We start from the raw sequence: 15552 nt of genomic DNA, 5'->3' as shown, positions 1-15552 counted from the left end.
GAGATGTTGGAGAAAGACAAGTTTAGGGTTTCTGTGCCCAAATGGCTCATTCACTTGATTTGATGAGTCCTAATTGTTCGAAAATAGAAAATATGATTTAAGATATATAACTGAAATGTTTTAATTAGCAATAACCCTTCTTGTGATTTAAAATAATATAATTAATTCAAATGTGATTTTCCTCATTTCTTCCTTTAATCAAAGAGTTAAACTTATCTTGATACAATTTCTGGTGGAAAGTCAATCATTTTGCAGAGGACTGGATTAAGTTTGAAAAAGAATGTTCAAAGATTTTGCATTGTCTCGTAAAGATTGTTTTTCCAGACATGACGGGATAAAAAACTCAAATAAATAATTATCTTTTGTGTAATAAAATTGTTTCATTTTTGGGTCAGCAGGCCTATGGATAAGGTGACTAGTTTGGGTTGATGAGAGTCTTGAGAACGAACCAAAACAGTAAAGTTTGGGAAACCAAAACAGTGCGCTGAAAGACACTAAAACGCTAGTGCTAACTCTTTCTAGGTTCATTCCTGTATTGTATTATGTGTGTTTATTGTAGTTTTGGTCTAGTTATGTTCAAATGATCTTAATGTCGTTTTCAAAGTTTTCAAAGTTGCAATAATTGTTGACTTAACCTAAAGTTTAAGTAACATAACGTAACTTCCAAACTTCGTGCTAAACTGGGCTGAACACATTGATACATCCAAACAATTAACCTAACCCGACTTCATCTAAAGTTTAAGTAACATAACTTCCAGACTTTGTGCTAAGCTAGGCTGAACACATACATCCAACAAATTAACGTAACCCTAACCCAACTTCACCTTAAGGTTAAGTAACATAATGTAACTTAAAGACTTTGTGCTAAGCTAGGCTAAACACATAGATACATCCACCAGATTAACCTAACCCTACCTCATCTAAAGTTTAAGTAGCATAACTTCCAGACTTTGTGCTAAGCTAGGCTGAACAAATTGATACATCCACCAAATGGGTACATAGTAGGGATGTTAAGATTCACCGATTCACATCGGTGCACTGGCATAAACGTTCAAGATGTGAGTGCACCGGTTGAAAGAGTGCACATCGGCTACAGTTTGGGTTGAACTCGCGATGCATCGATTGTAGCGTCTTTGCATCGGTAAAAAAACGATTCATTCATATAATATCCTCTCATCCTGTCAGCACTCAGCAGAGACGATCTTTGATCTTTGCTTCGCACTACGGAGGCCGAGAGTCTCAGTTATCAACACACATGGAAGTCGAGGAGAAAGAGAAACACAGCGCACCGAAAAATACCTACAAAACAAACGTTTGGCAACACTTCGGATTTTTCAAGAAAGACGGTCAACTTGAAAAATCGCAAGTAGTACGAGGAACTTAGCGACGCACATAAAGAGGCGACATGGGGTCTGCGGCTGAAAAGAAAAACCTGAAAGTTAGACATATGAGTTAATTCACTCAGAGAGAGTGGTGTTTAGTTTACAACAGTCTGTGACTGCCAATACTAGTTTAAATGTATTCCTTACAATTGTAAGCAGTTATGAAATACCTGTTTGTGAAAGGTTATTTGTATTTTTTATTGTTCGTATAGAAACCACACCACTGCTTTCTGCTCACTGGTCAGTTAGCCTATGGATGAGTGTTAAGCACATCAGGCTGGCAGTTGTATGGGCATTGCACTATGGTAGTTGTTATTTGCACATTGTTAATCATGGGCAATGCATCCTTAAATTGTTTAACTGTGAGGTGTTATACAATTGTACTGTACTCTGGAGAGTTTTTTAAGATAAAAAAGGTAAAAAAGAAACAGCATGATGGGATGCGCAGTACTAGTAGAGAGAAGCAAATATGTGAAGCACTTTTTTGTTAATTTATGATTTGCTGCATATAAGCAATAAAACAAAAATCCTCTGTAGTACCATATTGAAGTATCATTACTTTGCATTGTGTTGAATCGCATCGTATCGCCCCGTATCGCATAATGTTGAATCAAATCATATCGAACTGTATCGCAACAGGGGTGAATCGTATCGTATCGCATCGCCTGGTGTTTCAAATGTATCGTTAATGTATCGTATCGTTGGCAACGTATCGAGATGCGCATCGCATCGGCCTCAGTGATGGAGATGCACATCCCTAGTACATAGAGATGTCATTAGACCAATTTAAAAATAAAATAAAACTACTGTGGCTCAAAACTAATATCTGCCAAGAGCTCTGTAATAAGATGAGATGGACCTTTATTGATCAACCATAGGGATATTATAACATTATAAAATAACATAAAGTCCTTTGTACGAGATGAACTCCACTCATAAGTCGACTGTTCAAACCTGAAAAACTGGCAGCTGTTATTTTTCTGCTCTGTCATTCTACATAGCGCTCATTAGATAGGATTACTCATGGTAGCACACACACACAAACACACCCACATATATATTTATGTTATCATGGCAAGGAAGTGAAACACGGTGGTGTGACAAATAGCATGCGCTGATTCTAAGTGTGTGTGAGCACTCATTAGGTGTGTGTTTATTGTGATTGTAGTAATGTGTTTTTATTACATGTACAGCACTTTGGCTCGACCAAAAATCGCTTTTAAATGTGCTTTATAAATAAAACTTGATTTGATTTGATTTATGTGTGTGTGTGTGTGTGAATGTGGCATTTGTGTATTGTACATCACATTGCCTTTAAATGCCTTTCAAGGTTCACAAAATCCAGATGATGAAATGAAGACCTAACTGGGCCAAATGTACCTTATTCTTTCATTCCCTTTTTTACTCTCTAAACGTTAATTTTCAAATATTCACACATGAATGTGACTCTTATCCCCAGCAGGCCGCCGCGCATCGTTTGTGAAAAACCTGCAATATGTTCTGCGTGGCTGATCGGAAAACTAACTAGCAAGCAGTCCGGAGCAACTGTCTCATTGTTATTCCGTGGATTACTTTAGTCTCAGTGGTGTAAATTGTAGATCGAGAGAGCTTTCTATTGGTTTAGAATAAAATCACCAATGTTGCACTTCATGCAGAAGATTCTCACTGAATTGAAACTCCTAACAAGCACAACACGATGAAAAAAAGGAATTTGTTGATTAACCACAGTCATTAAACGCAGAGACATAGTGCTGAGAACAGGTTTCATCAGCCATTACAAAAGAAGACACCTGTCAGCTCAGATTCATTATCTCCTCCTGAAGAAGCCGGATAGGCAAAACGTCGAGGAAACCCTCCCTTTTAAAACCCTCCCTTTTAAAACCCTTTTTAATTGTTTTTACAATTCCTTTAAAACCTTTTTTTTTTTTTTAAATGGTTTTACAAACTTTAACCATGTCTAACCCTAACCCTTCTCCTCCCTCCCTTCTACTCTCCCTCCCCATTCACCTAAACCTAAACTTTCCCCTCCCACGTCCTCTCCCCCTCTTCCTTCCCCTAAACCTAATCTCCCACCTCTCCCTGTTACCCCTCCTCCCACATCCTTTCCTCCCCCTACTACCTTATCTTCACCCTTTTCTGAACCCAGTTCTCCCACCAACCCTTCTTTACCTTCCAACCCTCCCCTCTCTTCTCTCCCTACCTCTCCTCGTCCCCCCTTCCCGTCCACCACACCATCTACTTCCCTAAGCCTCTGTACGTCGGGGGGGGCGGTGACGACGGGGGGGCCGGCGATGGTACCCAGCCCCCGCTGCCTCAACGTTACCCCAGACGGCGGATCCAGGTCGAGATCCATAAACTTCCCCAACAGGTACTCCGCCGCCTGGGTGCAGCCCGGGCTGATTCCTTAGCCTGCCCCTCCGTTGCCCCTTCCTCCCCTGCTTCTTCACCCCCACAGACAACAGACAACACCACAGAGCAGACACAGACCTTCAGTAATGTTGCTCTCCCATGCAGTAACACCATCTCTCCTCTCTCACCCACAGCCCCACAGTCCCCACAGCAGAGGGAGCCAGAGTTGTTTGCTGCAGAGCCCCTTGAAGGTATAAAATGGCCTCAGGTGGATGTAAACTCCACAGAAACAATGACGATGCAGGGCAAAACGAAATTCTTAATGAACTCAAGCCCATTATCTGAGGCATCCACCTCCCACCCGACCGGGGCATCTGCGGCAGCACCTGGCTCCCCACCCCGTCAGGAACCCTTTACTCACCCACACACCTTCAAAAAATTACAGATATGGGCGCTGGAAGTGCGGAAGAAGACACTCATCTTAGGTGACTCCAACTTTTCCCGGATCCCCACAGACCCCAACCTTCAGATAGACAGTTTCCCAGGTGCAAAATTCCATCACATAACAGCCATCCTGAAAAAACTCCCCCCCCTGCCACAACACCACTCAGGTAATAATTTCAATAGGACTTAATAACGGACTTTCAGAACACACACCGACTACATCCATCAAACAACTGCAGGCTATGTGGAAAGAGAGGAGAGTGTAGCCACCTTTCCAAACGCTACCATTTACATACCCATAATTAACTTCTCAAATAGACTGGACCAACTCAAACAGACACTTCTAACCACACTTAACGACACCATAGCCTGCAAATACACATTCATACCCGAGATAAACGCGCTACTTTTCCAGGTAAGATAGGACGACATCCACTGGACCACAAAGACGGCCGAGATGTTGCTGAGGTACTGGAAACAGCAGTTAAACTGGTAACCGGGGATAACTGTACCATCACAACTCCCCACCTGTCAAATATCACCAACCTCTCTGCCGTTTTCTCCCCCACAGCCGCACAGTTGGAACTACTGGAAAAAAGGCCTCACATTCATCCCCACACCCAAACCCCCTACACGGCCGGAACTCAGGGTGGACCTCCATGCCTTCCACAGGCGGCTCAAACTGATGGACTACTTCTGGGGGAGACTGGGGCGGGATCCTGTCCCGTTCACCGGACCGTCCACCTGGGAACCACGCACGGACACACTCTCACCTCCAATCAGACAGTTAATCAGCAATAATTTACAGGCACTCACACATTGGCACCCCCATCCACACCATACACCCAACATTAGCCAGGAACAAAGACACCATCATTAAAACACTAGGTAACAGCCAACACATCATCAAACCAGCAGATAAGGGGGGCCCAATAGTTATGTTATCAAATATATTATTATACTCTATTATTTTAATTCTTATATTTAACTTATTTTATTTATTGTTTATTTTATGGAATTATTATTTTAATTATTTATTTTATCCGAGCAGGAATGAAGGGACCTTCCTCACCCGGACCCTTTGTCCAGCATGGTTTGCCTTCTTGAATATGTTGTTTCTATTTCTATTTCTATATCTTGTAAATATTTTTATCAAATCAAATCAGGTTTTATTTATATAGCACATTTTAAAACGATTTTTGTCGAGCCAAAGTGCTGTACATGCAAATAATAAATAACATATTACTACAATCGCAAACAGACGACAATAAATTACAACAGCAAATATAAAAAATCAAACACAGGGAAATGTCATGAGTCGTGCCCCGCTCTGACTAGAAGGCCAGGGAGAAGAAGTGAGTTTTTAGTGTTGATTTAAAAACCCCTAGGGTCTGGGCCGACCTCACATGGAGGGGCAGAGTGTTCCAGAGCCTAGGGCCAGCTGCTGCGAAGGCTCGATGCCCTCGAGTTTTGAGCCTGGTCTTGGGCACTATCAGCAACAGCTGGTCAGCCGACCTTAAAGCTATGGGTGGGGTGTAGCGATGGAGGAGTTCTGCTATATAGGCCGGAGCCAGCCCATTTAGGGCTTTGAAAACAAATAAAAGGAGTTTAAAATCAATTCGGAACCTAATTGGAAGCCAGTGCAATGAGGCCAGAATTGGGGTGATGTGGTGACGCTTTTTGTGGCCAGTGAGAAGACGTGCAGCTGCGTTCTGCACTAGCTGCAGGCGTCTAATTGACGCCTGGTCCATACCCACGTATAGAGCGTTGCAATAATCCAACCTTGTGGTTACAAAGGCGTTAATAACCCTGTCTAGGTCTTTAAAAGATAAAAACGACTTAGTCTTGGCTAATAGTCGTATTTCAAAAAAGCAGGTTTTGACTACGCTGCTGACCTGCTTATCAAATTTAAAAGCGCTATTGAAGGTAACTGAGTTGTAAACATCACTTTAAATGGAAGATCCCCATAGGCCCCGCCCACTCGAATAAACAGAAGGGCAACCATGGCAAAGTCTTCTTCGCTAATTTTGTGGCAGACTACAGCGCCACTTACAGGCCTGGCATATGTACTACAGCGCCTCCAGCGCTTTCGAGCGGTAATGGCCGGCCGTGGCCCAACCCCACATTCCCCTGATAGGTGGAGAGTTGGCCCAATAGCCGTAGCGCCACCGTCCTGACGTCAGTAACGTGTTCAAATCTGGATCAGTTTTTATCAGATCCGTTGCAGCCCCGTTTTTAGAGATTTGGGTATGGAGGAAAATAGAGAGGGTTGTGTTTTCTGACACTTGGTGAGTTCCCTGGAACACCGGGGACACATATTCATGTAGAAAAGACGTTCAAAAGTGCATTTTGCACGATAGGTCCCCTTTAAATAACAAAGGGTCCATACGAGGAGGCCATCCCTTCTTTTTATTTTAATTTAACTTTTACCAATATATATTTATTTCATGTCTTGCATTTCTTATTATTGTATCCCTTTATTATCCCTCCTTCACTGGATTCCTTAAAACCACCTGCAGAGAGAAATAATCTTAAATACTTGCGACCTGTCCTATGTGGAATCTTTTAATTTATGAACCTGGGTCTTGCTGGTTTTAATCACACTTCATTTTATGACAATTTGTTCCTTATTATTGTGTGTTTATTTATGTATCTCTTTATTTTACTTATTTATAAAAAAAATATTGTCTCATGAATGTTTTTACACCATTGCTAGGCCTTTTGAAGGATTCCCTTAGGACGGGTCCTCGTCAGCCACATCCTTTAGGGGTCCCCGGAAGGTCAGGAGATCTCTAGGCCCCGCTGCTCTGTCTCCTCTGGGATCTGGTCTCCTCTTGCTTTTTTAATTGATTTATTTATTTTATTACTTATAGGCTTATAGAAACATTGTCTGTATTTCCCTTGGAGTTTTTAGAAAGGAGCACTGCCCTTTTCCCTTACCTAACTCATCTAAAGTTTAAGTAACATAACTTCCAGACTTTGTGCTAAGCTAGGCTGAACACATAGATACATCCAACAAATAGGTACATGTCATCAGACCAATGTTTTAAGATAGAAATAACTATTGTGGCTCAAAACTAATATCTGTCAAGAGCTCCGTAAAATAAAATAATATGGACCTTCTATATACCCGTAGGGATATTATAAAAAAACGTAATGGCCTTTGTGAACACCACTCATAAGTCGACTGTGTAAAACTTGAAAAACTGGGAGCCGTTATATTTGTTCTGCTCTGTCATTCTCCATAGCGCTCATCAGATAGGATTACTCATGGTAGCACACACACACACACACACACACACACACACACACACACACACACACACACACACACACACACACACACACACACACACACACACACACACACACACACACACACACACACACACACACACACACACACACACACACACACACACACACACACACACACACACACACACACACACACACACACACACACACACACACACACACACACACACACACACACACACACACACACACACACACACACACACACACACACACACACACACACACACACACACACACACACACACACACACACCTATGTTATCCTGGCAAGGAAGTGAAACTCTACTCTGGCCTGCAGGATCAATGGTGTGAAAAATAGCATGCACTGATTCTGCCTTTCAAGGTTCACAAACTTCCGATAATTAAATGAAAACCTAACTGTGAAAAACCTGCAATATATTCTGCGTGGCTGATCGGAAAACTAACTAGCAAGCAGTCCGGAGCAACTGTCTCATTGTTATTCCGTGGATGGGATTAGTCTCAGTGGTGTAAATTGTAAATCGAGAGAGCTTTCTATTGGTTTAGAATAAAATCACCAATGTTGCACTTGATGCAGAAGATTCTCACTGAGTTGAGACTCCTAACAAGCACAAAAAAAGGAATTTGTCGATTAACTACAGTCATTAAACGCATGGACATAGTCAGCCATTACAAAATAAGACACCTATAGGCAGCTTGACAAACATTACCGAATACTTTTTATCTACTAAACTTGGGTTATTGAACAGTGACGTCCAATAGAGCAAAAGACGGAAGAAAACAAAGGTCACTTTTAATGTAACTTATGACTGATCTTTCTAATCGTGAGAATTATTGTTTTTCTCATGTTAGACTAAAAGGAATCGTAAAAGTTAAAACTAAAAATAAATGAATGTGAACTATTTCATTTATATCTGAATTAACTTTTATTTGAGATACCTTTGCAACACTGGGAGCTTCATGCATGCTGCAGACACAAAGGCAACAAGAAAAACAAGTTAAAATATGTGTTAACTTATGTGGGATCGGTTGTCACATTTAGAAATAAAAAAATGTGGATGAAAGATGTACGGTATAAAGTTGTGGGCGGAGCTAGGTATGAGGTATTAAATAATGAGCACAGAGGGAAGAAGGCACAGTGAAAATGGCTCTCTACCAATTTCTGTGTGGTTCAGCGGTGATGATCATCCTCTTATCCAATGGTGAGAACGTTTATGTGATCTTTCTTTAAACGGTTACAAATGTTTTGTTGTTAAAGGATATTATGCTAATGTATTTAAGTTGATGTTGGTATCTCAAGGGACCAAAATAGTAGAGATTTTGTAGCTGATCTCTAAATCTTCCTTCAAATTAAAGAGCAAATATTTCATCTACTAAAACTGGAAAATGACTGATTTTATAATGTACTCAAAAGTGCATGTGAAGGACAATCAATTAAAGTCACTGAAGTGTCAGAGTGCTTGTAATCAGTGCTAACCGTGCGGCTTGATTTAGATTTTTTTTCTTGCACTATATTGATTGGATCTAGTCTTTCGATTTCTTTATTTAAAAAAGTATTAATAACATGGTCAGCAAAAGTATTGGCACTTTGATTTGGGTTAATCTTTGAAATGGTTTTGTCTGCTGGAGAGGCAGTGCAGAAGTGAAATATTTCAAACCAGGTTTACCGATCTGGGTCAATGGACCGTCAAGTAATATGAAACCCATTGTAGTCATTGTGTTTTTTTTTAAATCCTCTCAAAAACACAAAAGGAATATTTGGCTCCCCATCGTTAGCAAATGAGTCGAAAAAAACCCCAAAAGAATTGGATTTAATAGAAAATTAAACTGGTTGAGCTGATTTTTTGTTGCCGTATTTTCAATTTGTATTTTATTTTGCACTTATGAGTTCTCTGGTGTTCTCGTGTTCACTTGTTCTGCGCGATTGCTGAGAAAAAAATTAGCACGAGTGTGTTATTGGACAAAGTGTGCTGTGTGAAGTTTATCAAACTAATGTCAAAAGTAAAGCATTATCAGTAAGTACATCAAGAGTTTTGGATGGGCTAGACTGCAGATTTGGTGACACGACATGGCAGACTTTAAAGTGAACTGATAGGATATGTTTTAGTTTTCAAAAACATTTCGGAAAAGTCCATTTCTGCCTTCAATAAAGCAGGCCCTCTGTTAAACTACCACATCTCAGGTCTGTTGTTGATGTGTGCTCATAAAGGCATGCAAGGGTGGAACGTAAGTGCATTTACTGAAGTACAATGATGAAGTACTTAACTTGAGTATTATCTTTTCATTCTACCTTAAACTTCAAATCCACTACAAATCAATGGGAATATATTGTGTACTGTAATACTTTCACTTATCTAGATACTAGGTAGTTTACAAAATAAGATTTTTACATTTTAAAAAAAAGAAGGGAATTTATTTAGGTACAACAGAACTAGCCAAGTCAATCAATCAACAAGCCATGTTCTATGAATTATCAATTACACATTCATCTAACTATAGTCAATCATCTGACCTCAGTGAAATGCCAATAAAGGAACTATGCGTGTCGTTTTTTCACAGTGTGGTATTAGTAAGTATACTTAAAGGGGACCTATCATGCAAAATGCACTTTTGTACGTCTTTTATACATGAATATGTGTCCCCGGTGTTGCAGGGAACTCACCAAGTGTCAGAAAACACAACCCTCTCTATTTTCCTCCATACCCAAATCTCTAAAAACGGGGCTGCAACGGATCTGATAAAAACTGATCCAGATTTGAACACTGTCCTGACGTCAGGACAGTTGCGCTACGGCTATTGGGCCAACTCCACCAATCAGGAGGAGACACCCACGGCCATTGCCTTTCGAAAGCGCTGGAGACGCTGTAGTACATATGCCAGGCCTGTAGGTGGTGCTGTTCTCACAGAATCAGCCCTTGCTAAAACAGAGCTAACATTTTTCAAATTGAGCGAAATGAGGCATGGCTAAAATGCATGATCTGTTTGGTATTTTGAAAAAAAAAAAGTATAAATATGCCTTATATAGGTATGGTCCTACACTATATTATTCAAATATAGCATGATAGGTCCACTTTAAATAAAAGATTGTTGTTGAAGATAAATTGTTCCACCACTAAATGCTTGCCATCCTTTGTTTCAACCAAGACGTTTGCATAACATTTTTCTGTCTGTGTTCTCAATTTCAGGATGTCATTCACAACAGCAGCCAGGTAAGTGTATACTATATGAGCAACATAACAAGTTCTTCAAGATTCCTTCAGTGAGTTATGAAAAGCACTGGTTCTACATGTCCATGTCTAATCTGTTCTCTTTTCTCTGTCAGCATGTGGCCGGGCACCAAACAACCCCAGAATTGTAGGAGGTCAAAATGCGGCTGCAGGAAGTTGGCCCTGGGTAGCCAGTATACAAGTGAATGGCAAGCACCATTGTGGAGGGTCCCTGATCAGCGATATATGGGTTCTGACCGCTGCTGCCTGCGTCATTTAGTAAGGAATCACCATTGATCAAGTTTTCTTTTAGACATTTTACAGGAATTGTTCATTTGTTGCTTCCTAGTTGAGAGCCAGATGAGACAATTGATATCAATCAGTACTCTGGATGCTTAAAGTCACAAAAATAAATTTACTATTTTAATAATTTGTCTTCAAGCCTCCCCAACAACAACATGACGGTTGTTCTGGGCCTCGAAAGCATGTCTGGTCCAAACTTGAACAACGTGTCAAAGGCAATTGATAAGATCATAGTCCATCCTTTGTTCAACATGTTGGATCACTACTATTGGTACAACTACAACGACATAGCTCTTCTGAAGTTGTCGAGCCCGGTGAACTTTACAGACTACATCCAGCCAGTGTGCTTGGCCTCTGAAAACAGCACCTTCTACACCGGTGTCAGCAGCTGGGTCGTTGGTTTTGGTGCCAACTCAAGTGGTAAGCTGACTGACTACAGACACAATGATGTCTATTGTCGTTTTTAACACCAATATTAATCTTATCGTTTGAACTATCTCTGATTAGGTGGCTCCAATGCCGACACCCTGCAGGAAGTGAGGGTCTCAGTAGTGGGAAACAATGAGTGCACATGTGACCACCCGTACTACAATGTCACAGACAACATGATCTGTGCTGGGTTCAGATCTGGAGGGAATGGGTCATGTTGGGTAACCAACTTTTTGTGTATTTACTTTGTGACACTTTCTTCAGAAATGTATTGTACAGGCCAGGGGGATGAAAGAGAGAAGGAAAATCTAAATTTTTAAAAATGTCAATAGGCGTGTGGCTTTTATAACGAGTAGATACGTTTCAAAATAATCTTAATATGCATCCCTGAATTATGATCTGTAATATAATATAAATGAGCTGCAGGTCATGCACGTTTACATGCTTGACTTTTGCTATAGTTATGTTAGAATTACTTTATTTACAAGGTGTGTCCCTGTTGCAAGAAGTGTTGACTTAAGTTTAAGCAATAGAACGTCACTGAGGGAAAAACGTCCGCACTTTGTGTTAAGCTAGGCTGAAAACATAATAGATAGAGCCAACAAATAAACACACAGAGTTGAAGCCAAATTTAGTTCTTGTAACTTTTATTCAGACATGGAAAAAGCCAGCTTTCGACATAATGATTAAGATAAAGCTTCATACATTTAATTTAAGGGAGGTCAGACTGAAACAAACAAAGAGCCTTAGGGGATTCATGCTTTAGCAGGGTGGATGCTTCTATCATATAACCTCAACCATCAATTTCTTTCTACAGGGAGACTCCGGTGGACCAATGATGATCAAAAAGGGTTCAGTCTGGATCCAGAGTGGCATCGTGACTTATGGAGGCTGTGCCTTAACGAATGTTGCTGAAGTTTACACCCGTGTGTCCCAGTACGAAGACTGGATCACAAATCACACTGGCTCCAGCAAACCAGGCTTTGTTGACTACATGTCCTCAGGAGTTGATAGCGACTTGGACTTTGTCTGTCCCACCGTCTATCCCACCACCTATGACCCCCATACCACCGAGAACGGCAGTTTGTCTGGCAGTACCTCCTCACTCGGCCTTCTCCTTATGTCTCTCTATGTGCTGGTCGGAGGCATATAACATGGAGATGTTGAAATAAGACAAGTTTAGGGTTTCTGTGCCCAAATGGCTCATTCACTTGATTTGATATGAGCCCTAATTGTTCGAAAATAGAAAATATGATTTAAGATATATAACGGAAATGTTTTAATTAGCGATAACCCTTCTTGTGATTTAAAATAATATAATAATTAAAATGTGATTTTCCTCATTTCTTCCTTTAATCAAAGTGTTAAACTTATCTTGATTCCATTTCCGGTGGATAGTCAATCATTTTGCAGATGACTGGATTAAGTTTGAAAAGAAATGTTCAAAGATTTTGCATTGTCTTGTAAAGATTGTTTTTCCAGACATAACGGGATAAAAAAATAAAATAAAGAATTATCTTTTATGTAATAAAATTGTTTCCTTTTTGGGTCAGCAGGCCTATGAATAAGGTGACTAGTTTGGGTTGATGAGAGTCTTGAGAACGAACCAAAACAGTAAAGTTTGGGAAACCAAAGCAGTGCGCTGAAAGACACTAAAACGCTAGTGCTAACTCTTTCTAGGTTAATTCCTGTATTGTATTATGTAGGGCTACCCTCGACTAAAGATTTTTCTAGTCGACCAATAGTCGTCAATTAAGGCGATTAGTCGACTAATCGGTGTACATGATACATTATGATTCTAAATTTTATTTATTTTTCTCCCAAAATGGTTTCAGTTCCAAAGGCTGATAAAGAGCGTTATTATAACAGCATGGTACGTTGTGCTGCACATAAAATATAAAATAAAACTAATAATTAAAAACAAGCATTGAGGACACACACATAACATTTAGATCTAGTTTCCATTATTCATATCTGATGATAACAACCCAATAAATACTACAGAGGAAACAGAAACACGTATGAGCGTCGGCAAAAATTCCTCCATGCAAGCTTTATCGTTTTGAGCTCAGAATGATTATATTGTAGCGTCTCGCTATAGGAACACAGGGAGGCTTTGTATGTCTTTTATCCGGGAGTTCATTAATAATGATCAAAGGTTACTGTTGGCCGTAACCACGGCAAAACAATTAAATTACTCGGTTAAATCCTCACTCACATACTCCGTCAGCTCTCTCGTAGCATTCCCCAGCTCTCTCTCTCTAGGAACCTCAAAACAGAGACACGTTCGCTGATTTTCTGAAAAATGTAGCTTTTTAAAAATAAATTATATCATTTTTATTTTTCAACTATTCGACTAATGGAAAATTGCTCGATTAATACTTTATTATTCGAATAGTGATTAGTCGACTATTTGGGGGCAGCCCTGGTATTGTGTGTGTGTTTATCTTCGTTTTGCTTTCGTTACAAAATTACCTTAATGTAGTTTTCAAAGTTTGTCCAAGTTGCAAGAATTGTTGACTCAACCTAAAGTTTAAGTAACATTACGTAACTTCCCAACTTTGTGCTAAACTAGGCTAAACACATAGATACATCTACCAGATTAACCTAACCCTACCTCATCTAAACTTGAAGTAACATAACTTCCAGACTTCGTGCTAAGCTGGGCTGAACACATAGATACATCCAACCAATTAACCTAACCCGACTTCATCTAAAGTTTAAGTAACATAACTGCCAGACTTTGTGCTAAGCTAGGCTGAACACCAACATCCAACAAATTAACCTAACCCTAACCCTACCTCATCTAAAGTTTAAGTAATGTAACTTCCAGACAATGTGCTAAGCTAGGCTATACACATAGATACATCCACCAAATAGGTACATAGAGATGTCATTAGACCAATGTTTTAAGATAAAAATAACTGATGTGGCTCAAAACTATTATCTGCCAAGAGCTCTGCAATAAGATGAGATGGACCTTTATTGATCAACCATAGGGATATTATAACATTATAAGTCGACTGTTCAAACCTGAAAAACTGGAAGCTGTTATTTTTCTGCTCTGTCATTCTACATAGCGCTCATCAGATAGGATTACTCATGGTAGCACACACACACACATATATTTATGTTATCCTGGCAAGAAAGTAAAACACTCCCCTGGCCTGCTGTTGGAGGTCCCGCCGACTACTGTCCTGCCGGGGGTCCTGCCAACCCTATGTCCTGTGCCGTTGGAGGTCCCGCCGACTACTCTTCTGCCGGAGGTCCTGCCAACTCCATGTCCTGTGGCGTTGGGGGTTCCGCTGAGGGTCCTGCCAACTCCACGTCCAGTGTCGTTGGGGGTTCTGCCGACACCTGATCCACTGTGGGTCCTGCCAACTCCATGTCCTGTTTCGTTGGGGGTCCCGCCGACTACTCTTCTGCCGGGGGTCCTGCCAACCCTATGTCCTGTGCCGTTGGGGGTCCCGCCGACTACTCTTCTGCCGGGGGTCCTGCCAACCCTATGTCCTGTGCCGTTGGAGGTCCCACCAACTACTGTCCTGCCGGGGGTGCTGCCAACCCTATGTCCTGTGCCGTTGGAGGTCCACCCAACTACTCTTCCGCTGGGGGTCCTGCCAACTCCATGTCCTGTTTCCGTTGGGGGTCCCGCCTACTACTCTTCTGCCGGGGGTCCTGCCAACCCTATGTCCTGTGCCGTTGGAGGTCCCGCCGACAACTGTCCTGCCGGGGGTCCTGCCAACCCTATGTTCTGTGCTATTGGAGGTCCCGCCGACTACTGTTCTGCCGGGGTCCTGCCAACCCTATGTCCTGTCCCGTTGGGGCTCCCGCCGACTACTCTTCTGCCGGCGGTCCTGCCAACTCCATGTCCTGTGGCGTTGGGGGTTCCGCTGAGGGTCCTGCCAACACCACGTCCAGTGTCGTTGGGGGTCCTGCCGACACATGATCCGCTGTGGGTCCTGCAAACCCCATGTCCTGTCCTGTTGGGGGTCCCGCCGACACCTGCTCCGCCGGATTTCATGCCAACACCAGATCCTGTCCTGTTGGGGTTCCCGCCGACACGTGCTACGCCGGGGGTCCTGCCAGCTCCATGTTCTGTTCCATTGGGGGTCCTGCCGACACCTGTCCCGCCGGGGGTC

The 15552-nt window shown here is 41.5% G+C and overlaps 1 protein-coding gene across 1 annotated transcript; it reads left to right on the top strand.

The window, feature by feature from the left end:
• Positions 1 to 8545: 8545 nt before the first annotated feature.
• On the top strand, positions 8546 to 12931 carry LOC117494613 (chymotrypsin-like elastase family member 2A). The gene is made up of 6 exons (XM_034145546.1): positions 8546 to 8677; positions 10661 to 10684; positions 10798 to 10960; positions 11124 to 11404; positions 11492 to 11634; positions 12231 to 12931. The coding sequence occupies exons 1-6, from the start codon at positions 8620 to 8622 to the stop codon at positions 12564 to 12566; spliced, it is 1005 nt and encodes a 334-aa protein (XP_034001437.1). The 5' UTR covers positions 8546 to 8619; the 3' UTR covers positions 12567 to 12931.
• The last annotated feature ends 2621 nt before the right edge of the window (positions 12932 to 15552 follow it).

This window comes from Trematomus bernacchii, unplaced genomic scaffold (assembly GCF_902827165.1).
Source record: "Trematomus bernacchii unplaced genomic scaffold, fTreBer1.1, whole genome shotgun sequence".
In the NCBI taxonomy this organism is placed as follows: domain Eukaryota; kingdom Metazoa; phylum Chordata; class Actinopteri; order Perciformes; family Nototheniidae; genus Trematomus; species Trematomus bernacchii.
Note: the sequence above shows the minus strand (reverse complement) of the source record. Positions and strands in the feature narration are given on the sequence as shown.